At 55.0% G+C, this 24,746-nt stretch overlaps 1 protein-coding gene across 2 annotated transcripts in view; it reads right to left on the bottom strand.

The window, feature by feature from the left end:
- Window positions 1-798: 798 nt before the first annotated feature.
- Window positions 799-24,746, bottom strand: part of KDM5A (lysine demethylase 5A) — a 40,223-nt gene continuing 16,275 nt past the window's right edge. For both annotated transcript variants that reach the window (XM_075343628.1, XM_075343627.1), the window contains exons 13-28: window positions 24,607-24,726; window positions 24,324-24,518; window positions 24,062-24,243; window positions 22,101-22,225; window positions 21,869-22,019; window positions 21,562-21,679; window positions 21,089-21,444; window positions 20,849-20,987; window positions 20,589-20,768; window positions 18,426-18,578; window positions 17,697-18,248; window positions 17,465-17,608; window positions 16,203-16,362; window positions 2,201-2,421; window positions 1,711-2,121; window positions 799-1,601 (exon numbers count right to left, since the gene is read on the bottom strand). In XM_075343628.1, coding sequence (XP_075199743.1) covers window positions 1,389-1,601; window positions 1,711-2,121; window positions 2,201-2,421; window positions 16,203-16,362; window positions 17,465-17,608; window positions 17,697-18,248; window positions 18,426-18,578; window positions 20,589-20,768; window positions 20,849-20,987; window positions 21,089-21,444; window positions 21,562-21,679; window positions 21,869-22,019; window positions 22,101-22,225; window positions 24,062-24,243; window positions 24,324-24,518; window positions 24,607-24,726 — 3,420 coding nt within the window. In that variant the 3' untranslated portion in view covers window positions 799-1,388. The remainder of the gene's footprint in view (window positions 1,602-1,710; window positions 2,122-2,200; window positions 2,422-16,202; window positions 16,363-17,464; window positions 17,609-17,696; window positions 18,249-18,425; window positions 18,579-20,588; window positions 20,769-20,848; window positions 20,988-21,088; window positions 21,445-21,561; window positions 21,680-21,868; window positions 22,020-22,100; window positions 22,226-24,061; window positions 24,244-24,323; window positions 24,519-24,606; window positions 24,727-24,746) is intronic.

Here is a 24,746-nt window from a genome sequence, read left to right as displayed (position 1 = left end):
ACTGGGCGCAGCGGTGGACCTAGGAGAGGGGAGTCTTAGACCCTGTGCCCACGGGAGAACGTACCTGCGGACTTTTCTGCAGATTCACGCAGCAACTCCCCGGAATCCGCAACTATCCATTGATGCGATATTTTTGCGGATTTCCTGCGGAATTCCCGCCCTGTATCTCCATAGTGGAAAGGCAGGAATTCCGCAGATAATGCCGCATGAATAATTGACATGCAGTTACGTGCGGCCGAGGAAAATACGCATTTTCCGCAGCCGCAAAAAACGCAGCATTGATACAGCAGTCCCCAAATCCCATAGGATGACATGGGGAGTGTCTGCACTTGCGTAAACCTGCGGATGTATCTGGAAAATCCGTGGGTTTTCCACAGCAAAATCCGCAGTTACTTTCTCCCATGGCCTTAATAATGACCCGACACCAGTCAGCGTTTGCCCTTATTTTATTCCCGCTGCTCCCCTTTTAGGAATCCGCTGGAGATGTGGACATTGTGTGACCGGTGATACCAGGGACTGACAGCAGCATGAATGGGTTAATCTGCAGCGATTGGAGCTTGTGCTCCGGTCGCTGCTGTTACAGATGTCGGCTGTGTAACGCGGCTTCAGATCACGCTCCATACACTGTTATGTCTTGATGTTTATCGCTGCAGTTTCAGAGCGCCCCTATGACAACACTTCCTGCCCTGTAACAGCTGACTGCCATCATCGGGTCTGTGTGTGGATCCAAATCCTTCAATACTGGCGGGTTTTCATTTCGGGGGTAATTTTTGGTACAGAGACTCTAGACAAAGTCGATAGGAGAGAAAACTATTTATACAACAGTCAGTAGTCACAGAAAGAAAAAAAAGGGGTGACGGCTCCAACCTTCCCCAGGATTTACAAAAAAAAAAACAAAAAAAAAAACCAAAGTCCCACACAGACGATCCTGCGTTCACCGCGCAGCCTCCCATCACCCACACTAGGAGCGTTCAAGTCCAGACACCGGCGCCAATACTTGTGCAAAGCAGGTAAAGGATGTTTTGGACCCATCACAAAAAAAAGGATCCTTGTCCTGTAGGAAGAGTACGGGCGTCCACCAGATCGTCGCCCGCTGCCCACCCTCCGGCCATGTGGGGCGTCCTGGGTTTGGGGTCTTCTATTATAAAAAGTCACTTCCAGGAAATCCGCGAGTCTGTTGGGGTCTGGAAATCTTGCAGGATAATACAGTTCACTATGGAGCGTTTATTATTTTTTTTTTTTGTTTTTTGTTTTTTTTTTGCAATGACAGCCCCCCCCGGATCTGCTGCCGTCCAATGAGGGCACTACCTATCAACAGAAAGCTCTGCCCTAAGCAGATTGCAGAGGGTGGGAAGAGGAGAAAAGAAAAAGCAAAAACATCTATGATGCTAGCTGACCTCCTGCTTCACCTCGATGGTGGGCAAAGGGAATCCGGGGGTGAAAGTCAAAGTAGGTGGGCAGGGCGGGCACAGTCCAGGGACTCGCTTTCTGGTACAGTTCGTGCAGATGTAATCCTCGTTCTCGGCCATTTCGGAAGAGACCCCGACGCAGACCTGGTGAAACCATTCGTCACAGCCGCCATCGCACTGCACCCAGTCCACCTGTGGAAAGGAGACGGAAACGCCATTAATAGAAGCCTCAACGCACAAGATAGGACGCACCCAAGTCAGGTGGTCCCTGCCAGGACTCGGCACACGTCCGCCCCCTCACCTTGTCCTTGCAGGGGCGCTGACAGTTCTGAGCCGCACATATGGCGTTCTCGTCATCGGAGTCTTCGGCTCCCGACCAGTCGTACTTGGAGGGGATGTCCAGCACCTTCTTCTCTCGCTTCTTCTCGGTGATCTCTTTGCCGAGCTCCACTTTGGCGGCCGCGGCCTTTTCCTTCTTCCTCTTGCGCTCCTCCTCCTTGGCCAGCCTCTTGGCGAGCTTGCTCAGCTCTTTGGCCTTGTCGTGGCCCAGCTTCAGCTTCTTCTTTTTGGTCTTGTCCAGTTTCTTCAGCTCCTTGGACCGTTGCTTCCCCTCGGATAACAGCAGCTCTGCCCGCTCCAACTTCCGCTTGCGCTTCTTCTCAGAAGAATCTCTACTTTTCAGTTTCAGCGGCTTCTCATCCAGGCTGTCATCCTGTGGAAACCACAGCGGTAAGAATCAGGGTCACAACTAGGGGCGGCAGCGGATGAGGCCGGACGGCGGGAAGGCTTACCTCCATGACATGCAGGAAGCGCTCCTCCGATGGTGGGTGCGTAGCCTGCAATATCCGCCAGATATGCTGCGTCTCATCAAGAGAAACTTCCAGAAGATCCCCCAACATCATCAGCTCCTCCAGCTGACACTTCGCCCCGGGGGACAGCTCTAGGACAGGCGGCTCCAAGCTACGGGGCACCAGAGGGGTCTTTCTTGGTTGCTTTCGAGCAGTTCCTGAAGCTGAAGTAAAAGAAAAAAAAAACAAGGAGATATTAAAGATCTCTGCTTGCTTACAGAGAACTGGGTAATACTTGGGCACCGAGACTGAAACGGTCCTAGAATTATACTTGTTATAATAGATCATCTGCAACTAAGGGCGGTATATTATTACTAACTGCAGTACGAGTGAATGCATGCGCCAGAGACCAGGGACCTAGGGGGGAAGAGAGCGTGCCATAGGCCAGGGGCATAGGCCTAAGGTGGAGGGAGAACTACTTGCCACAGGCGAAGGGGGAGAAGGAACACAAAAAAGGCCAGGGCGAAAAGGAGAGAGCGAATGAGCCAGAGGCCAGGGACAAAGGAGAGAGCGAATGCGCCAGAGGCCAGGGACAAAGGAAAGAGCGAATGCGCCAGAGGCCAGGGACAAAGGAAAGAGCGAATGCGCCAGAGGCCAGGGACAAAGGAAAGAGCGAATGCGCCAGAGGCCAGGGACAAAGGAAAGAGTGAATGCGCCAGAGGCCAGGGACAAAGGAGAGAGCGAATGTGCCAGAGGCTAGGGACAAAGGAGAGAGCGAATGCGCCAGAGGCCAGGGACAAAGGAAAGAGCGAATACGCCAGAGGATAGGGACAAAGGAGAGAGCGAATGTGCCAGAGGACAGGGACAAAGGAAAGAGCGAATGCCCCAGAAGTCAGGGACAAAGGAGAGAGCGCGAGCGCCAGAGGCCAGGGACAAGAAGGGAATTTTGTTACTTACCGTAAATTCCTTTTCTTCTAGCTCTTATTGGGAGACCCAGACGATTGGGGTATAGCTACTGCCCTCCGGAGGCCACACAAAGCACTACACTAAAAAGTGCAAGGCCCCTCCCCTTCTGGCTATACCCCCCCGTGGTGTCACGGGTTCTCCAGTTTTAGTGCCAAAGCAAGAAGGAGGAAAGCCAATAACTGGTTTAAACAAATTAACTCCGAGTAACATCGGAGAACTGAAAAACCGTTCAACATGAACAACATGTGTACCCGCAAACAACAAAAAAATCCCGAAGGACAACAGGGCGGGTGCTGGGTCTCCCAATAAGAGCTAGAAGAAAAGGAATTTACGGTAAGTAACAAAATTCCCTTCTTCTTCAGCGCTCTATTGGGAGACCCAGACGATTGGGACGTCCAAAAGCTGTCCCTGGGTGGGTAAATAAATACCTCATGTTAGAGCTGCAAGACAGCCCTCCCCTACGGGGAAATCACTGCCGCCTGCAGGACTCTTCTACCTAAGCTGGCATCCGCCGAAGCATAGGTATGCACCTGAGAATGTTTGGTGAAAGTGTGCAGACTCAACCAGGTAGCTGCCTGGCACACCTGTTGAGCCGAAGCCTGGTGTCGTAGTGCCCAGGACGCACCCACGGCTCTGGTTGAATGGGCTTTCAGCCCTGAAAGAACCGGAAGCCCTGCAGAACGGTAGGCTTCCAGAATTGGTTCTGTGATCCATCGAGCCAGGGTGGCTTTAGAAGCCTGCAACCTCTTGCGCGTACCAGCGACAAGGACAAAAAAAAAGTGCATCGGAACGGCGTATGGGCGCCGTGCGGGAAATGTAGATTCTGAGTGCTCTCACCAGATCTAGCAAACGTAAATCATTCTCATACCGGTGAACCGGATGAGTGCAAAAGGACGGTAAGGAGATATCCTGATTAAGATGAAACGAGGATACGACCTTAGGGAGAAACTCCGGAATGGGGCGCAGCACTACCTTGTCCTGGTGAAACACCAGGAAGGGAGCCTTGGATGACAGAGCTGCCAGCTCAGACACTCGCCGAAGCGATGTGATCGCAACGAGAAACGCCACCTTCTGTGACAGGCGAGAAAAGGAAACTTCCTTCAGAGGCTCGAAAGGCGGCTTCTGGAGAGCAACTAGAACCCTGTTCAGATCCCATGGATCTAACGGCCGCTTGTACGGGGGTACGATATGACAAACCCCCTGCGGGAACGTGCACACCTTAGAAAGACGTGCTAGACGCTTCTGAAAAAACACGGATAGTGCTGAGACTTGCCCTTTGAGGGAGTCGAGCGACAAGCCCTTTTCTAACTCCTATTGTAGGAAGGAAAGAAAAGTAGGCAATGCAAATGGCCAGGGAGACACTCCCTGAGTAGAGCACCAGATTAAGAAAATCTTCCACGTTCTGTGGTAGATCTTAGCAGACGTGGGCTTCCTAGCCTGTCTCATGGTGGCAACGACCCCTTGGGATAATCCTGAAGACGCTAGGATCCAGGACACAAAGGCCACCCAGTCAGGTTCAGGGCCGCAGAATTCCGATGGAGAAAACGGCCCTTGGGACAGTAAGTCTGGTCGGTCTGGTAGTGACCACGGTCGGCCGACCGTGAGATGCCACAGATCCGGGTACCACGATCTCCTCGGCCAGTCTGGTGCGACGAGTATGACGCGGCTGCAATCGGATCTGATTTTTGCGCAGTACTCTGGGCAAGAGTGCCAGAGGTGGAAACACATATGTGAGCCGGAACTGCGACCAATCTTGCACTAAGGCGTCTGCCGCCAGAGCTCTGTGATCGCGCGATCGTGCCATAAATGCCGGGACCTTGTTGGTGTGCCGAGACGCCATTAGGTCGACGTCCGGCACCCCCCAGCGGCAACAGATTTCCTGAAACACGTCCGAGTGAAGGGACCATTCCCCCGCGTCCATACCCTGGCGACTGAGGAAGTCTGCTTCCCAGTTTTCTACGCCCGGGATGTGAACTGCGGATATGGTGGATGCTGTGTCCTCCACCCACATGAGGATTCGCCGGACTTCCTGGAAGGCTTGCTGACTGCGCGTCCCTTCTTGGTGGTTGATGTATGCCACCGCTGTGGAGATGTCCGACTGGATTCGGATCTGCTCTCTTTCTAGCTACTTCTGGAAGGCTAATAGGGTAAGATACCCTGCCCCGATTTCCAGAACATCGATCTGAAGGGTGGACTCCTGCTGAGTCCACGTCCCCTGAGCCATGTGGCGGAGACAAACTGCTCCCCACCCTGACAGACTCGTATCTGTCGTGACCACTGACAATGAGGTGGGAATAAGCCACTATAGCAGAGAGTCCTCGGCCGTCTGGGAAAGGGAGACTTCCCTGTCCAGGGAGGTTGACTGCCCGTCCCATTGGCGGAGAATGTCCCATTGCCGTTGGCGCAGATGAAACTGCGCAAAGAGAACTGCCTCGATGGCTGCCACCATCTTCCTTAGGAAGTGCATGAGGCGCCTTAAGAGGTGCGACTGGCCTTGAAGGAGAGACTGCACCTCTGTCTGCATTGAACGCTGCTTGTTCAGCGGAAGCTTCACTATTGCTGATAGAGTGTGAACTCCATGCCGAGATACGTTAGTGATTGAGTCGGAGACAGATTTGACCTTGCCAAATTGATGATCCACCCGAAAGTCTGGAGAGTCTCCAGCGTAACATTCAGGCTGCGTTGGCATGCCTCGAGGGAGGGTGCTTTGACGAGTAGATCGTCCAAGTACGGGATCACCGGGTGTCCCTGAAAGTGCAAGACTGCTACCACTGCTGCCATGACCTTGGTGAACACCCGTGGGGCTGTCGCCAGACTGAATGGCAGAGCTACGAACTGAAGATGTTCGTCTCCTATCACAAAACGTAGAAAACGTTGGTGCTCCGTAGGAATTGGCACGTGGAGATAGGCATCTTTGATGTCTGTTGAGGCAAGGAAGTCTCCTCGAGACATTGAGGTAATGACGGATCGGAGGGATCCCATCCGGAACCGCCTGGCGTTCGCATGCTCGTTGAGCAGTGTCAGGACCAGAACGGGACGGAAGGAACCGTCCTTTTTTGGAGCCACAAAGAGATTGGAGTACAAACCCTCGCCCTCGTTCCTGAGGGGGGACAGGGATCACCACTCCTTCTGCTCTTAGAGCATCCACCGCCTGCAGCAGGGAAATGGAGTCGGAGGACGAGAACAGAACACTGTCCTGTGCACGTGAGCACAATGTCCGTCACCCACCGGTCTGTGACCTGTGGCAGCTAAATGTCGCCAAAGGCGGGGGAGTCTGCCATCAACCGCGGATGCGGAGAGAGAGAGAGAGCTGAGAGTCCTGAGGAGACCGCCTTGGTAGCGGTTCCTCCGACTGCCTTCCTTGGGCGTGATTGAGCCCGGCCGGAATCTGAGCCCGTCTGAGGTTTTGTAGCCCTTTTGCACGAGGACAATTGGGACCTGCCGGAGCTTGGGAAGGACCGAAACCTCGACTGTACTTTTAGGACAGTATTAACAGGGTAAGTCGCAGTGCAGACATTGCGGGCCAGTGCAACTATGGCTCTAGATGCAAGCCTGGAGATTGGAGAATCCACCTTTGGACCCTGGGTCCAGCGCTGACCACGTCAGGGGAAAAGGGATAACGTGTATCCTAAAAACGTTTGGAGAAGACGCTTATCTGGTAAGCGTGGTGTTCCTGGACTGCTTCTCTGAAGTCAGCGTGGCCAGAAAAATACTCAATATCTGTGTGAGATACTGAAAAGGGACTTCTCCTGTTCGTCTCCTATCTCCACTGGGGGAGCTGAGGGAGAAAGATCCAACCTTCCATTGATGGACGGTATAGGATCATTCCGTATGGCGTTACCACCCGGTGTATCCGGATCGATAGCGATGTCAGTATCAAAGCCCTGAAGAGCTGCCTTTTGGTCAAGTAGATTGCCCATGGCCTGTCTGGACTGCAAGTCTCTATATTATGACTACTCCGTCCCTGTCCATGGACAGGGTTGACAGGTGGTGTCTTTGGCCACAACTAGTAGAGACCCCGGCAGACGAAGTGCTAGAGACCCCGGCAGACGACGTGCTACAGGGGAGCATGCACACAATGGGACGGTGTCATGAACAGCATCCCATGTAGTAAAAACAGCACTGAAAATCTGTGTTGCTTTTTTGCCGCTGCCGACTAGCTATCTAGAAGTATATAGCCAAGATTGGTGACCGTACAGTGCAATGTATAGCATACAGGCATAAAGTACAAATGACCACTGCAGCACAAGCAATACAAGCAGCATAGAAGCCTGTGCCCTGGCACCCCTGCTCTTCTGCTGCTGTATACTAGTCATCTAGGGGAATATAGCCCAGAAGAGTGACCATACAGTGCAATGTATAGCATACAAGCATAAAGTACAAATGAACACTGCAGCACATGCAATACAAGCAGCATAGAAGCCTATGCCCTGGCACCCCTGCTCTTCTGCTGCTGTAGACAAGTCATCTAGAAGTATATAGCCAAGAGTGACCCTACAGTGCAATGTATAGCATACAAGCACAAGTACAAATGAACACTGCAGCACATGCAATACAAGCAGCATAGAAGCCTGTGCCCTGGCACCCCAGCTCTTCTGCTGCTGTAGACAAGTCATCTAGGGGAATATGGCCCAGAAGAGTGACCATACAGTGCAATGTATAGCATACAAGCACAAGTACAAATGCACACTGCAGCACATGCAATACAAGCAGCATAGAAAAAAACCTGTGCCCCAGCACCCTTGGTTTTCTGCTGCTGTAGTCTAGCCATTCCAGGAGAATATAGCTAAGACTAGCGACTGTACAGTGCAATGTATAGCATATAAGCATAAACACAAATGAACACCTCAGTCGTGCAATACAAGCAGCCTAGAAAGCCTGTGCCTTAGCACACCTGCTTTCCTGCTGCTGATGTGTCGCTCCCCAAGCGGGCATATAGCGACCTATGCAGTTAAAAACAACACATGTACACACTGCAGTTATATTGTGGTCAGCACTATATGTGCCGCTTACCGCCCGCCTATAAGCGGGTGTATGATCGCCACCGTCCTGCCTGGTTGCCGAAAGTCCGAGCTCGGACTGCAGTAATGGCTGCCGGCTTCTTCCCCAGCTCATGTGAGGAGGGGCGGGCCGTGGGCGTGCCCCCAAGGCAGAGCGGGAATCCGGCGTCCGACAGTGTGCAGTGAGAGGGCTGGAGCATGTAAATAAGGCTCCAGCCCTCGGCGCTGCTGATTGCTCAGCGCCTGTCCCCTTCCCTGAGTGACAGGGGGGGGGCGGGAACGCAGCGGCACTAGGCCGCAGAAGCCGGGGACTGGATTTATAAGCGCCGCCGCCGTAAAAGCGCGGTCGGCGCCCAGTCCCCGGCGAACTACAAGTCCCAGCCGCGCCGCCGCTCCCGGAGCGTCCGGCGCGGTAGTTCCCAAAACACAAAGTCACTCAGCAAAGCTGCAGTGACTGTAACCCATTACTGTCCCCGGCGCACTAGCACACCCAGCAAGTCTGGAGTGTGCTGTGCCTGTGTGTACGGGGACACAGAGTACCTGTAATGGTGCAGGGCCATGTCCCTGAACGGTACTCCAGCTCCGTATCCATCAGGTTCAAATGGGTCTGTGGATGGAGCCCGGCGTCAGAGCTTTGAGGCCGGCAGGATCCCACTTCCTCAGAGCCCCTCAGGGGGATGTGGAAGGAAAGCAGCATGTGGGCTCCAGCCTCCGTACCAGCAATAGGTACCTCAACCTTACAACACCATCCAGGGGTGAGAAGGGAGCATGCTGGGGGCCCTATATGGGCCCTCTTTTCTTCCATCCGAAATAGTCAGCAGCTACTGCTGACTAAAATCTGTGGAGCTATGCATGGATGTCTGACCTCCTTCGCACAAAGCTTGAAAACTGGAGAACCCGTGACACCACGGGGGGGTATAGCCAGAAGGGGAGGGGCCTTGCACTTTTTAGTGTAGTGCTTTGTGTGGCCTCCGGAGGGCAGTAGCTATACCCCAATCGTCTGGGTCTCCCAATAGAGCGCTGAAGAAAGGAGAGAGCGAATGCGCCAGAGGCCAAGGACAAAGAAGGGAATTTTGTTACTTACCGTAAATTCCTTTTCTTCTAGCTCTTATTGGGAGACCCAGACGATTGGGTATAGCTACTGCCCTCCGGAGGCCACACAAAGCACTACACTAAAAAGTGCAAGGCCCCTCCCCCTCTGGCTATACCCCCCCGTGGTATCACGGGTTCTCCAGTTTTAGTGCCAAAGCAAGAAGGAGGAAGCCAATAACTGGTTTAAACAAATTAACTCCGAATAACGTCGGAGAACTGAAAAACCGTTCAACATGAACAACATGTGTACCCGCAAACAACCAAGAAATCCCGAAGGACAACAGGGCGGGTGCTGGGTCTCCCAATAAGAGCTAGAAGAAAAGGAATTTACGGTAAGTAACAAAATTCCCTTCTTCTTCAGCGCTCTATTGGGAGACCCAGACGATTGGGACGTCCAAAAGCTGTCCCTGGGTGGGTAAAGAGATACCTCATGTTAGAGCTGCAAAACAGCCCTCCCCTACGGGGATGTCACTGCCGCCTGCAGGACTCTTCTACCTAAGCTGGCATCCGCCGAAGCATAGGCATGCACCTGACAATGTTTGGTGAAAGTGTGCAGACTCGACCAGGTAGCTGCCTGGCACACCTGTTGAGCCGAAGCCTGGTGTCGTAGCGCCCAGGACGCACTCACGGCTCTGGTTGAATGGGCTTTCAGCCCTGAAAGAACCGGAAGCCCTGCAAAACGGTAGGCTTCCAGAATTGGTTCTTTGATCCATCGAGCCAGGATGGCTTTAGAAGCCTGCAACCTCTTGCGCGTACCAGCGACAAGAGCATCGGAACGGCGTACGGGCGCCGTGCGTGAAATGTAGATTCTGAGTGCTCTCACCAGATCTAGCAAACGTAAATCGTTCTCATACCGGTGAACCGGATGAGTGCAAAAGGACGGTAAGGAGATATCCTGATTAAGATGAAACGAGGATACTACCTTAGGGAGAAACTCCGGAATGATGCGCAGCACTACCTTGTCCTGGTGAAACACCAGGAAGGGAGCCTTGGATGACAGAGCTGCCAGCTCAGACACTCGCCGAAGCGATGGGATCGCAACGAGAAACGCCACCTTCTGTGACAGGCGAGAAAAGGAAACTTCCTTCAGAGGCTCGAAAGGCGGCTTCTGGAGAGCAACTAGAACCCTGTTCAGATCCCATGGATCCAACGGCCGCTTGTACGGGGGTACGATATGACAAACCCCCTACGGGAACATGCGCACCTTAGAAAGACGTGCTAGACGCTTCTGAAAAAACACGGATAGTGCTGAGACTTGCCCTTTGAGGGAGTCTAGCGACAAGCCCTTTTCTAACTCCTATTGTAGGAAGGAAAGAAAGATAGGCAATGCAAATGGCCAGGGAGACACTCCCTGAGTAGAGCACCAGATTAAGAAAAACTTTCCACGTTCTGTGGTAGATCTTAGCAGACGTGGGCTTCCTAGCCTGTCTCATGGTGGCAACGACCCCTTGGGATAATCCTGAAGACGCTAGGATCCAGGACACACAAGCCACACAGTCAGGTTCAGGGCCGCAGAATTCCGATGGAGAAAACGGCCCTTGAGACAGTAAGTCTGGTCGGTCTGAAAGTGACCCCGGTCGGCCGACCGTGAGATGCCACAGATCCGGGTACCACGATCTCCTCGGCCAGTCTGGTGCGACGAGTATGACGCGGCTGCAATCGGATCTGATTTTTTCGCAGTACTCTGGGCAAGAGTGCCAGAGGTGGAAACACATGTGAGCCGGAACTGCGACCAATCTTGCACTAAGGCGTCTGCCGCCAGAGCTCTGTGATCGCGCGATCGTGCCATAAATGCCGGGACCTTGTTGGTGTGCCGAGACGCCATTAGGTCGACGTCCGGCCCCCCCCCCAGCGGCAACAGATTTCCTGAAACACGTCCGGGTGAAGGGACCATTCCCCCGCGTCCATGCCCTGGCGACTGAGGAAGCCTGCTTCCCAGTTTTCTACGCCCGGGATGTGAACTGCGGATATGGTGGATGCTGTGTCCTCCACCCACATGAGGATTCGCCGGACTTCCTGGAAGGCTGCTGACTGCGTGTCCCTCCTTGGTGGTTGATGTATGCCACCGCTGTGGAGATGTCCGACTGGATTCGGATCTGCTCCCTTCTAGCCACTTTTGGAAAGCTAATAGGGTAAGATACCCTGCCCCGATTTCCAGCACATCGAACTGAAGGGTGGACTCCTGCTGAGTCCACGTCCCCTGAGCCATGTGGCGGAGACAAACTGCTCCCCACCCTGACAGACTCGTATCTGTCGTGACCACTGCCCAGGATGGGGGCTATGGCAATGAGGTGGGAATAAGCCACTATTGCAGAGAGTCCTCGGCCGTCAGGGAAAGGGAGACTTCCCGTCCAGGGAGGTTGACTGCCCATCCCATTTGCGGAGAATGTCCGATTGCCGTTGGCGCAGATGAAACTGCGCAAAGAGAACTGCCTCGATGGCTGCCACCATCTTCCTTAGGAAGTGCATGAGGCGCCTTAAGGGGTGCGACTGGCCTTGAAGGAGAGACTGCACCTCTGTCCGCAGTGAACGCTGCTGGTTCAGCGGAAGCTTCACTATGGCTGATAGAGTATGAAACTCCATGCCGAGATACGTTAGTGATTGAGTCGGAGACAGATTTGACCTTGCCAAATTGATGATCCACCCGAAAGTCTGGAGAGTCTCCAGCGTAACATTCAGGCTGCGTTGGCATGCCTCGAGGGAGGTTGCTTTGACGAGTAGATCGTCCAAGTACGGAATCACTCCGTGAGAGTGCAAGACTGCTACCACTGCTGCCATGACCTTGGTGCCCACCCGTGGGGCTGTCGCCAGACTGAATGGCAGAGCTACGAACAGAAGATGTTCGTCTCCTATCACAAAACGTAGAAAACGTTGGTGCTCCGTAGCAATTGGCACGTGGAGATAGGCATCTTTGATGTCTGTTGAGGCAAGGAAGTCTCCTCGAGACATTGAGGCAATGACGGATCGGAGGGATCCCATCCGGAACCGCCTGGCGTTCGCATGCTCGTTGAGCAGTTTCAGAACCAGAACAGGACGGAAGGAACCGTCCATTTTTGGAGCCACAAAGAGATTGGAGTACAAACCCTCGCCCTCGTTCCTGAGGGGGGACAGGGATCACCACTCCTTCTGCTCTTAGAGCGTCCACCGCCTGCAGCAGGGCATCTGCTCGGTGGAGAGGTGGGGCCGTTCTGAAGAATGGAGTCGGAGGACGAGAACAGAACACTGTCCTGTGCACGTGAGCACAATGTCCGTCACCCACCGGTCTGTGACCTGTGGCAGCTAAATGTCGCCAAAGGCGGGGGAGTCTGCCAACAACCGCGGATGCGGAGAGAGAGAGAGAGCTGAGAGTCATGAGGAGACCGCCTTGGTAGCGGTTCCTCCGGCTGCCTTCTTTGGGCGTGATTGAGCCCGGCCGGAATCTGAGCCCGTCTGAGGTTTTGTAGCCCTTTTGCACGAGGACAATTGGGACCTGCCCGAGCTTGGGAAGGACCGAAACCTCGACTGTACTTTTAGGACAGCATTAATAGGGTAAGTCGCAGTGCAGACATTGCGGAGTTACGGACGCCTCTGCGGTACAGATGTACATGTGCTCAAGGCCAGCTGCGCAAGAACCGCTGAAAAGGTTAGGTTGCCCATACGGCTGTGAATGCCGGAGCAACCGACACGCCGATAGCCTCCTAGACAGATTTCAACCAGAGTCCATCTGTCTGTGAATGGCATCTTTAAGTGAAGCCTCATCTCCAGTGCAACTATGGCTCTATATGCAAGCCTGGAGATTGGAGAATCCACCTTTGGACCCTGGGTCCAGCGCTGACCACGTCAGGGGAAAAAAGGGATAACGTGTATCCTAAAAACGTTTGGAGAAGACGCTTATCTGGTAAGCGTGGTGTTCCTGGACTGCTTCTCTGAAGTCAGCGTGGCCAGAAAAATACTCAATATCTGCGTGAGACACTGAAAAGGAACTTCTCCTGTTCGTCTCCTATCTCCACTGGGGGAGCTGAGGGAGGAAGATCCAACCTTCCATTGGTGGACGGTATAGGATCATTCCGTATGGCGTTACCACCCGGTGTATCCGGATTGAGAGCGATGTCAGTATCAAAGCCCTGAAGAGCTGCCTTTTGTTCAAGTAGATTGCCCATGGGTGCAAGTCTCTATATTATGACTACTCCGTCCCTGTCCATGGACAGGGTTGACAGGAGGTTTCTTTGGCCACAACTAGTAGAGCCCCGGCAGACGAAGTGCTAGAAACCCCGGCAGACGACGTGCTACAGGGGAGCATGCACACAATGGGACGGTGTCATGAACAGCATCCCATGTAGTAAAAACAGCACTGAAAACTGTGTTGCTTTTTTGCCGCTGCCGACTAGCTATCTAGAAGTATATAGCCAAGATTGGTGACCGTACAGTGCAATGTATAGCATACAGGCATAAAGTACAAATGACCACTGCAGCACAAGCAATACAAGCAGCATAGAAGCCTGTGCCCTGGCACCCCTGCTCTTCTGCTGCTGTATACTAGTCATCTAGGGGAATATAGCCCAGAAGAGTGACCCTACAGTGCAATGTATAGCAATACAAGCACAAGTACAAATGAACACTGCAGCACATGCAATCCAAGCAGCATAGAAGCCTGTGCCCTGGCACCTCTGCTCTTCTGCTGCTGTAGACTGGTCATCTAGGGGAATATAGCCCAGAAGAGTGACCATACAGTGCAATGTATAGCATACAAGCACAAGTACAAATGCACACTGCAGCCCATGCAATACAAGCAGCATAGAAAAAAACCTGTGCCCCAGCACCCTTGGTTTTCTGCTGCTGTAGTCTAGCCATTCCAGGAGAATATAGCTAAGACTAGCGACTGTACAGTGCAATGTATAGCATATCAGCATAAACACAAATGAACACCTCAGTCGTGCAATACAAGCAGCCTAGAAAGCCTGTGCCTTAGCACACCTGCTTTCCTGCTGCTGATGTGTCGCTCCCCAAGCGGGCATATAGCGACCTATGCAGTTAAAAACAACACATGTATACACTGCATATATATTGTGGTCAGCACTATGTGTGCCCTTACCGCCCGCCTATAAGCGGGTGTATGAACGCCACTGTCCTGCCTTGGTGCCCCGAGCTCTGCAGTAATGGCTGCCGGCTTCTTCCCCAGCTCGTGTGAGTAGGGGCGGGCCGTGGGCGTGCCCCCAAGGCAGAGCGGGAATCCGGCGTCCGACAGTGTGCAGTGAGAGGGCTGGAGCATGTAAAAAGGCTCCAGCCCTCGGCGCTGCTGATTGTTCAGCGCCTGTCCCCTTCCCTGAGTGACAGGGAGGGGGCGGGAACGAAGCGGCACTAGGCCGCAGAAGCCGGGGACTGGAGTTATAAGCGCCGCCGCCGTAAAAGCGCGGTCGGCGCCCAGTCCCCGGCGAACTACAAGTCCCAGCCGCGCCGCCGCTCCCGGAGCGTCCGGCGCGGTAGTTCCCAAAACACAAAGTCACTCAGCAAGGCTGCAGTGACTGTAACCCTTTACTGTCCCCGGCGCACTAGCACACCCAGCAAGTCTGGAGTGTGCTGTGCCTGTGTGTACGGGGACACAGAGTACCTGTAATGGTGCAGGGCCATGTCCCTGAACGGTACTCCAGCTCCGTATCCAGCAGGTTCAAATGGGTCTGTGGATGGAGCCCGGCCTCAGAGCTTTGAGGCCGGCAGGATCCCACTTCCTCAGAGCCCCTCAGGGGGATGTGGAAGGAAAGCAGCATGTGGGCTCCAGCCTCCGTACCAGCAATAGGTACCTCAACCTTACAACACCATCCAGGGGTGAGAAGGGAGCATGCTGGGGACACTATATGTGTCCTCTTTTCTTCCATCCGAAATAGTCAGCAGCTACTGCTGACTAAAATCTGTGGAGCTATGCATGGAATGTCTGACCTCCTTCGCACACAAAGCTAAAACTGGAGAACCCGTGATACCACGGGGGGGTATAGCCAGAGGGGGAGGGGCCTTGCACTTTTTAGTGTAGTGCTTTGTGTGGCCTCCGGAGGGCAGTAGCTATACCCAATCGTCTGGGTCTCCCAATAGAGCGCTGAAGAAAGGAGAGCGCGCGGGCGCCATAGGCCAGGTGCAAAGAGGAGAGAGCATGTGCCAGAGGCCAGGGACAAAGGAGAGAGCGCGAGCGCCAGAGGCCAGGGACAAATGAGAAAGCGAATGCGCCAGAGGCCAGGGACAAATGAGAAAGCGAATGCGCCAGAGGCCAGGGACAAAGGAGAGAGCGAATGCGCCAGAGGCCAGGGACAAAGGAGAGAGCGAATGCGCCAGAGGCCAGGGACAAAGGAGAGAGCGAATGCGCCAGAGGCCAGGGACAAAGGAAAGAGCGAATGCGCCAGAGGCCAGGGACAAAGGAGAGAGCGAATACGCCAGAGGACAGGGACAAAGGAGAGAGCGAATGCGCCAGAGGCCAGGGACAAAGGAAAGAGCGAATGCGCCAGAGGCCAGGGACAAAGGAGAGAGCGAATACGCCAGAGGATAGGGACAAAGGAGAGAGCGAATGTGCCAGAGGCCAGGGACAAAGGAGAGAGCGAATGCGCCAGAGGCCAGGAACAAAGGAGAGAGCGAATGCGCCAGAGGCCAGGGACAAAGGAGAGAGCGAATGCGCTGGAGGCAAAGGAGAGAGCAAATGCGCCAAATGAGAGACTGCACCAGAGGCCGGGGCACAAGAGCACGGCGATATCTGTCAAACTTCTGTTTATGCCAAGTGAGCAGCGCCTCTCACCTACTGGTGGGTAACCTCAGAATGTGTAAGCTGTTCCTTAGACAGACACAATGTAACAAACCCTCTGCTCTGTTAGGAGCCAGAAGAATATGGCTACCACTTCCCACTGCAGTGTATGACTGGGCAGGGCGGATGATTTAGGTAACAGAGTAATCGGCACATTACAGGGCCACCACCCGTGGCTGCTCCTTACTCTGCATGCAGCTCTTGGAGGCGGAGGAGTACGCGTGCTCGGCGCAGAAGGACGGGGTGGTCCACATGTGACTGACCACTTCTTCTGACTTGATGGGAATCTCCTCGTCACAGAACAGGTTGGGCTCGAGACTGCTGGATGACTTCACGCTGCCGGTGTCCTGGAGAGCAAAGAGAGGATTAGTGCCCGATAAAAAAATCCTAAAAACGAGCGGAGTCCAAAATGTCCTAATATTATCCGTCAGGACACAGCGGCTCCGGGGCCATAGAGAGGCGGCGTGCCCATCCTATATAAATCCTCGTCTGTACGTGGCCTGGAAATATCCAGCTAAATATACAGCAGACGCTCCGCCAATACTCGCTGCTGATCCTTATATAAATGCGGGGCCTTCGACGCTCCCTCCGCGCGGCCCAATACCTCAGTGTCCCATTACACCGTCTGATCTGCATCTGCTGCAGCGTCCATGATCGACAGCAGCGGATATCTCACAGAGAGCGATCGCTAATCTCACACCCCTGTACACATGTGTGCGCACTGACACCGCAGAAGCACAGCGAGCGCTCGCTAAACTCACACCCCTGTACACCTGTGTGTGCGCACTGACACTGCAGAAGCACAGCGAGAGCTCACACCCCTGTACACCTGTGTGTGCGTACTGACACTGCAGGAGCACAGCGAGCGCTCACTAAACTCACACCCCTGTACACCTGTGTGCGCACTGACACTGCAGAAGCACAGCGAGAGCTCACACCCCTGTACACCTGTGTGTGCGTACTGACACTGCAGGAGCACAGCGAGCGCTCACTAAACTCACACCCCTGTACACCTGTGTGTGTGCACTGACACCGCAGGAGCACAGCGAGCGCTCGCTAAACTCAAACCCTGTACACCTGTGTGTGTGCACTGACACCGCAGGAGCACAGCGAGCGCTCGCTAAACTCACACCCCTGTACACCTGTGTGTGTACTGACACTGCAGAAGCACAGCGAGAGCTCACACCCCTGTACACCTGTGTGTGCGTACTGACACTGCAGAAGCACAGCGAGAGCTCACACCCCTGTACACCTGTGTGTGCGTACTGACACTGCAGGAGCACAGCGAGCGCTCACTAAACTCACACCCCTGTACACCTGTGTGTGTACTGACACTGCAGAAGCACAGCGAGAGCTCACACACCTGTACACCTGTGTGTGCACTGACACTGCAGGAGCACCCCTTTAAGGCCCCGCACTCTCTTTGGTCTTTACCCTGCTGCTCACTACCTTCACGTCGTAACCGTATGTCTCCCTGACGTCCTCGTCGGAGTCGGTCTCCTCATCGTCGTAGTCTAGAGGAGGTTGTGGAGAAGACGCGATGCTGGACATCCCCCGACTGAAGGAGCCTTGCTGGAATATGGGCAGGTGACCCTGTAAGGAGACAAATGTCAGAGGATAACCCTCACAACACACTCTGGCCCAGTTGGGCACTGGTAGAACTGGTTTTCTTGGTGCGGACCTGCAGATCCGGATTGGCGGCCGCTTTCTGCAGCTCGGCGCTGATGATCTTCTCGGTCTTCTCCCTCGCGGCCTGCTCCACCATTCGCTGGCTCAACACAGACAGTTTGGCCAGGGCACAAGACAGTTCCTGCGTGGCCAGTGCTTGCCGCGCCCGGTCCTGCCAGCTCATGGCGCGCTCTGTCAAGCACTGTAACGCTTCGCCCTCCGGCAGCCGGACGGGCAGTTTCTGTAGTGACACCAGAAGCGAGAGGATGGTCTCCAGCCGCGGCCGCCGGGACCGCATGCACTGCGTGCACAGGAACTTCACGTCCTTGGATTGCCAGCTGGCGCCTTTCTTCTGGGAGCTGGTTTTGGGCAGGGGCACGCACGTGCTGTGGAACCAGTCCTTGCACAGCTCGCACTGTAACATAAAGCCGCTGGCAGCTTTGCGGCAGATGCAGAACCGGACCTCCTCGATGCGATCCACCATAACCATCTTGGCCAGATTCCCGGCCCGCAACGATCGCATGGAATCCACCTCCTTGTGCTCCAGATCCTTAAATAATGCAACCTATAGGGGACGGGAAAACCAGCGTCACTACGGCGGCTTCTTATACCACAGGACTTAGCCCCCCTCCCCCCGTGCAGGCATGTAAGGGTTAATGGGCGCACATCCTCCGTGCACATTAATATCTCGTATTAGGGTGGTCCTTAGATATACGCCCATTACGTATCCGGGCTCCATTACCACAGAGGCCGCGTCCCGAGCGTCTTCCTGCAACTCCTCCAGTTCACTCAGAGAGTCCAGGTCCAGGTCCTTCTCCTCCAGCAGCGCCTTCACCTTCTTCCTCTTACTGCGCCCGCTGCCGTAAACACCGATGTCACTGCGGGGGCTGAGCACCTGCGGACGACAAGAGTGGGGGGTCCGGTCAGTCACCAGGAGACGTCACAAGAGCGGGGGGTCCGGTCAGTCACCAGGAGACGTGACAAGAGCAGGGGGGTCCGGTCAGTCACCAGGAGACGTGACAAGAGAGCGGGGGGTTCGGTCAGTCACCAGGAGACGTGACAAGAGAGCGGGGGGTTCGGTCAGTCACCAGGAGACGTGACAAGAGAGCGGGGAGTCCGGTCAGTCACCAGGAGACGTGACAAGAGCGGGGGGTCCGGTCAGTCAGCAGGAGACGTGACAAGAGCGGGGGATCCGGTCAGTCAGCAGGAGACGTGACAAGAGCGGGGGGTCCGGTCAGTCAGCAGGAGACGTGACAAGAGCGGGGGGTCCGGTCAGTCAGCAGGAGACGTGACAAGAGCGGGGGGTCCGGTCAGTCAGCAGGAGACGTGACAAGAGCGGGGGGTCCGGTCAGTCACCAGGAGACGTGACAAGAGCGGGGGGTCCGGTCAGTCACCAGGAGACGTGACAAGAGCGGGGGATCCGGTCAGTCTGCAGGAGACGTGACAAGAGCGGGGGATCCGGTCAGTCTGCAGGAGACGTGACAAGAGCGGGGGGTCCGGTCAGTCTGCAGGAGACGTGACAAGAGCGGGGGGTCCGGTCAGTCACCAGAAGACGTGCCAAGAGCGGGGGGTCCGGTCAGTCACCAGGAGACGTGACAAGAGCGGGGGGTCCGGTCAGTCACCAGGAGACGTGACAAGAGCGGGGGGTCCGGTCAGTCACCAGGAGACGTGACAAGAGCGGGGGGTCCGGTCAGTCACCAGGAGACGTGACAAGAGCGGGGGATCCGGTCAGTCACCAGGAGACGTGACAAGAGCGGGGGGTCCGGTCAGTCACCAGGAGACGTGACAAGAGCGGGGGGTCCGGTCAGTCACCAGGAGACGTGACAAGAGCGGGGGGTCCGGTCAGTCACCAGGAGACGTGACAAGAGCGGGGGGTCCGGTCAGTCACCAGGAGACGTGACAAGAGCGGGGGGTCCGGTCAGTCACCAGGAGACGTGACAAGAGCGGGGGATCCGGTCAGTCACCAGGAGACGTGACAAGAGCGGGGGGTCCGGTCAGTCACCAGGAGACGTGACAATAAGAAAAAAGCAAAATATACACAAAAAAAAATACAATACAAAAAGGAAAATACCTGAAAGGAAAAAAAAAAAAGTCTAATATTTTATAAAATGCGCAAAAAAGAACATATACAAATAAAAAAAAAAACACAAATACAGGGGCACATATAAAAACAAAACAAAATACACAAAAGAGACACTCCAACAACATACCGACACACATAAACACAATACAATAACACACAGTGATGGGTTTTCAGGGGTCCTCGGTGCGGACACTTGCACATGGGCAGGTGGATTTCGCTGATCACATGGCACCAGCCGGCCCCACACACAGCGCATGTCCTACCGCCGGCAGCTGCCAATATAACGTGATCGGCTGCGCCCATCTCCATGCAGAGGTCAGGGGTGCAGCTGGAGTCGGGCGCCCCTGCCCCCGGCGCCACCTCCGGGGCTCCCCTGCCCCCGGCGCCACCTCCGGGGCTCCCCTGCCCCCGGCGCCACAACCGGGGCTCCCCTGCCCCCGGCGCCACAACCGGGGCTCCCCTGCCCCCGGCGCCACCTCCGGGGCTCCCCTGCCCCCGGCGGCACTTCCGGGGCTCCCCTGCCCCCGGCGGCACTTCCGGGGCTCCCCTGCCCCCGGCGGCACTTCCGGGGCTCCCCTGCCCCCGGCGGCACTTCCGGGGCTCCCCTGCCCCCGGCGGCACTTCCGGGGCTCCCCTGCCCCCGGCGGCACTTCCGGGGCTCCCCTGCCCCCGGCGGCACTTCCGGGGCTCCCCTGCCCCCGGCGGCACTTCCGGGGCTCCCCTGCCCCCGGCGGCACTTCCGGGGCTCCCCTGCCCCCGGCGGCACTTCCGGGGCTCCCCTGCCCCCGGCGGCACTTCCGGGGTTCCTCTGCTCCTTCTCACCTGCAGTAACGTGTAGCTGGAGTTCTTCTTCAGGAAGGTCCGGGCGGTGCGCTCCCTCCAGGCTCGCGCTGCGGCCACCTGGGACTCCAGCTGCGGGAGGGCGTCCAGGCGCACAGGGATGGGGCGGCCCTTGCTCAGCAGGCACTCCAGGTGCTCCAGGTAGGCATAGTGACTGCCATTCTGGGGAAAAGACCACAAAACGATTTTTCAGGTCTACGACTGACAGCGCGTGCTGTGACCACACGTCACTAAGACGCTACCTGGATGGCTTCAACCTTGGCAGTCCAGTCCTTGGCTCTCTGCAGAGCTTCCTTCAGCGCCAGCACATTGGGCAGATAGGCCTGGATGTTCTTCGCCTCGGTTAGGATGCCTTCGAGGCTGGGCACGCTGTGCTGCGGTCTGGGAAGGATCGGGGACATAATTAGATATCACATGTTCCAAATGTACAGCGAGCAAGACGTATAGCGCAGCCTCCACGCACGCACGCCGCGCGCACTCACCTCGCTTGTAGACAGGTTTTGGCTTTCTCTTCCCACCTCTCGGACACGGTCAGCAGTTCCTGAAGTTCGGCCATTGCCTTCTCTACGGCATGATGAGGCGCCAGTCCCACCCCCGAATCAATCAACTTCTTCATCACATCCAAAGTGACCTTATGGGGGTCGGAGAGAGTCTGGCGCACCTCGTCCAGCCACCGCGCCTGCAGCAGCTCTTGTTTCAGGCGCGGCAGCTCCGGGAGCTCCACGTACAGGTTGGATCCCATGTCGATGAGCGCTTGTAGCTTGCTGGAGTCTGGGATCTCGTCTGCCATGGCGTCCTGGGCGCGCTCGTGAAACTCCTCCACGTCATCCAGCAGGTTCTGGGGAAACATGTGCAAGACGTGTGTACAGGGCGCACATAAAATCCCTGTAGGGGGTCCCGGAAGAGGAGAGGAGGGTGGGTCGGCCCCGGGGGAGCATTACACAGCAGCGCTTACCTTGACCTGCCGGGCCTGGGTGATGATGCATGGCAGGCTGAACAGCTGCTGGACGAAGGCCTTGAGCTCCTCCATGGTGAGCTTAGTGCGAGTTTTCCCGGAGTCTTGGCTCAGTTTACTGCAAAAGCCACATAATTGTAAAGAAATACGCAGAAATGATGAAAAATGATGGCTCTTAGCCGGGCCCGACAGCTGCAGGTGATGCAATAGCTGGAAAGCAGCTCTGTGGCCAGTGACTGGCTGCAGCGGGGGAAAGAGAGGTGACCGGTGAGTGACGTGTGTCGCGCTGATCCCCGCGGCCGCTCACCTGTGTTTCTGCTTTTTGGTTAGTAGCAGCTGAGCCACGGACGCGCAGGTCTCGGCCTCTTTCACGGAGTCTCGGAGCCTTCGGAAAAGCTCGTTCTCTGGAAACTTCCGGTCCTCAGCGTCTTCTATCATAACCTTCAACTCAATGATGTCTGCAGCAGAGAGGACGACGGTCAATCACAACAGCGAGCAAGAAAAAGGCACAACGTGACTACAGCAGCGCAGACACTCGCCTTTCTTGTGATTCAGGGTGGCTGTCAGCGCTTCGGTCACCCGGCCGACCCACGTGTCGTAGGACTGAGCGCGCAGCTTCACCCCGTACAGCAGCGAGGGGAAATCTTCAAGTGAGTAACGGTACCTGGGGGTCAATAACACGGGAAGGAAAGGGTCAAATACGTCAGTGATGGGTAGGCGGCTTTATCAGTGATTTGTCACCACTTGTGTTGGACGGACTTGCAGATACCCTGGACCGGCAGACCTAACCGGATTAAAAAGAAAAAATCCAGTTCCGGCCCGGAATTGATACCGGTGCCCATATAAGTCTATGGGAACCAGAATCCGGCGATTAAAAATGGTAGTGGAAGGGATAGGAGCAGGCGTGCTGTACTTACCGAGGCTCCGGCACGGGTGTAACTGCTCCCACAGCTTCTCATTCACTTCCAGGGCCGCTCATTTACCTTCATGCATATTCACTTCTTTCCCCGCCCACCGGCGTCTGTGATTGGTTGCAGTCAGATGTGCCCCCATCCTGAGTGACAGCCTGTCTGACACGTCCAATCACAGACCATGTGTACGGGTCTATCGTACAGTAAAATTAAAAAAAAAACAAACTGGCGTAGAATCCCCCCGTATTATGATACCCAGCACAGGTAAATCATACGGCCACAAGCTGCAGCCCCCAGCCGTGCACTTATCTTCACTGTGTATCAAAATAAGAGGAACCGCGTTTATTTAAAATTTAAATAAATAATTTTAAAAGCCTGCGTGCGGTCTTCCCCCCCCCTAATTTTGATACCCAGCCAAGATAAAGCCCAACAGCTGCGGGCTGATATTCTAAGGCTGGGAAGAGCCATGGTTATTGGGCCCCCCAGCATAAAAATAGCAGCCTGCAGCCACCCAAGAGTGCCGCATCCATTAGATGAGAATCCCGGAACTTTACCTGGCTCTTTCCAATTGCCCTAGGTGGAGGTAATAAGGGGTTAATTGTAGCTCACAGCGACAGAGATTGAGTGAGCTGCACGATCAGCAGCGTCGTCACTCAGGTGATTTACGGTCACAGCTGGATGTTCCCGCGGTCCTCCACCTGTGACCACAGGTAACCTGACATCAGGGTACTTCATTGAACTCAGTGACTCCACCTGAGGTAAGGTCACTGACTTTACGGAGGCCAGGTTACCTTCGGGCACAAGTGGAGGGCCGTGGGAACCTCCAGCTGTGACCGCAAATCACCTAAGTGACATCACCGCTGATCGCGCAGCTCACTCAGTCTCTGCCTCAAGCTCACAGCGGCCAGTCATGTTCTGTGGCACTCACTGTGAATTTAGATGTAGCAGAGTCGGAATCGTCGAGGGACCTCGTGTGGATTACGTCAGACCTTCAGGAGTGTTTGGAGGATAATAAAGTGGTGAAAGAGGGTGTTTTTTTTCTTTTTTTAATAAAATACAAAGAAAATTTTTTTTTTAGCATTTGTATTTATTTTCATTTACAGATTAGTAATTTGGGGGGTCGGGAGGGGGGGGTCTCAGACCCTTAAAATAACTAAATAAGGGCTTAGTGGCAGCTGTGAACAGACATTAACCCCTTATTACCCCAATTGCCACCGCACCAGGGCAATCGGGAAAAGCCTGGTAAAGTGCTGGGACTGTCATAACTAATGGATGTGGCAAACTGATATTTTTAGTCTGGGGGGGCCCCAATATGCATGGGTCTCCCCAGACTTAGAATACCAGCCCCCAATTGCCGGGTTTTATCATGGCTGGGTATCATAATAAGGGGGGGCCCTACATCAATTTATTTACTTTTACTGTTTGACAGACCCGCAGACCGGGTCTGTGACTGGTGGGCGGGGAAAGCAGTGCATATGCAATGAAGATAATGAGCTGTCCAGGAAGTTAAAGCGCGGCCGCGGGAGCAGTTACAGTCTTAGACACACCACTCCTGACCTGTACATGGGAGTACCACCTTTCCTCCTCACCTGAGACACTTGCTCTGCATGGGGCATGCGCACAGCTCCTCCACATGGTGCAGGCAGACGAGCCGGTCTGAGCTGCAGCTGCAGGTGAGAGCGGAGAGGAAGCAGGTGGTCCTGCAGGTGGCGCACTGCCGCTCGTCGTCCGGAACGAGCTCGAACACTTCTTCTTCCGACTGCTCGATCCCCTGCGAGACACAGAGACCGCTGTCAGATCTGCAGACACGCGCCGCGCGCATGGCAGCAGCACGAGGCCGCTGATCCCTACCATCTGCATGGCGCTGTCCCGCATCCTGCTCTCCTCCTCGATCATCACCGTCATCTCCTTGCACACCGCGGCGGCCAGGCCGACATCCAAGCACTCTGGGTCCGCGGCCATCTTGAAGATGAGCTCCTCGTGAGAAAACACACAGTGCCGTCTCAGCCGGCGGTAATGATTGACGCACTGACGGCCAATCGGAAGCTGGTATACAAATAATGGTATCAGTTTGCGGGTCGTAAATGCAGAAATACACAATGTAATAATTGCCCTCCTCCGCCGCGGCACGCACCCAGTCGGCCGTGCAGAAATTCACCGCCTCCGCAAAGTTGTATCCTTGGTTGAAGCCGGAGTGATACGCCCGCGGGAAGGTGACCACAAACTCCCCCGCACATTGGTTCGTCCGGTAAACCTGGAGACAAAAGTGTAAAT

The sequence above is a fragment of the Anomaloglossus baeobatrachus genome, chromosome 4, assembly GCF_048569485.1.
Source record: "Anomaloglossus baeobatrachus isolate aAnoBae1 chromosome 4, aAnoBae1.hap1, whole genome shotgun sequence".
Taxonomy (NCBI): Eukaryota; Metazoa; Chordata; class Amphibia; order Anura; family Aromobatidae; genus Anomaloglossus; species Anomaloglossus baeobatrachus.
Note: the sequence above shows the minus strand (reverse complement) of the source record. Positions and strands in the feature narration are given on the sequence as shown.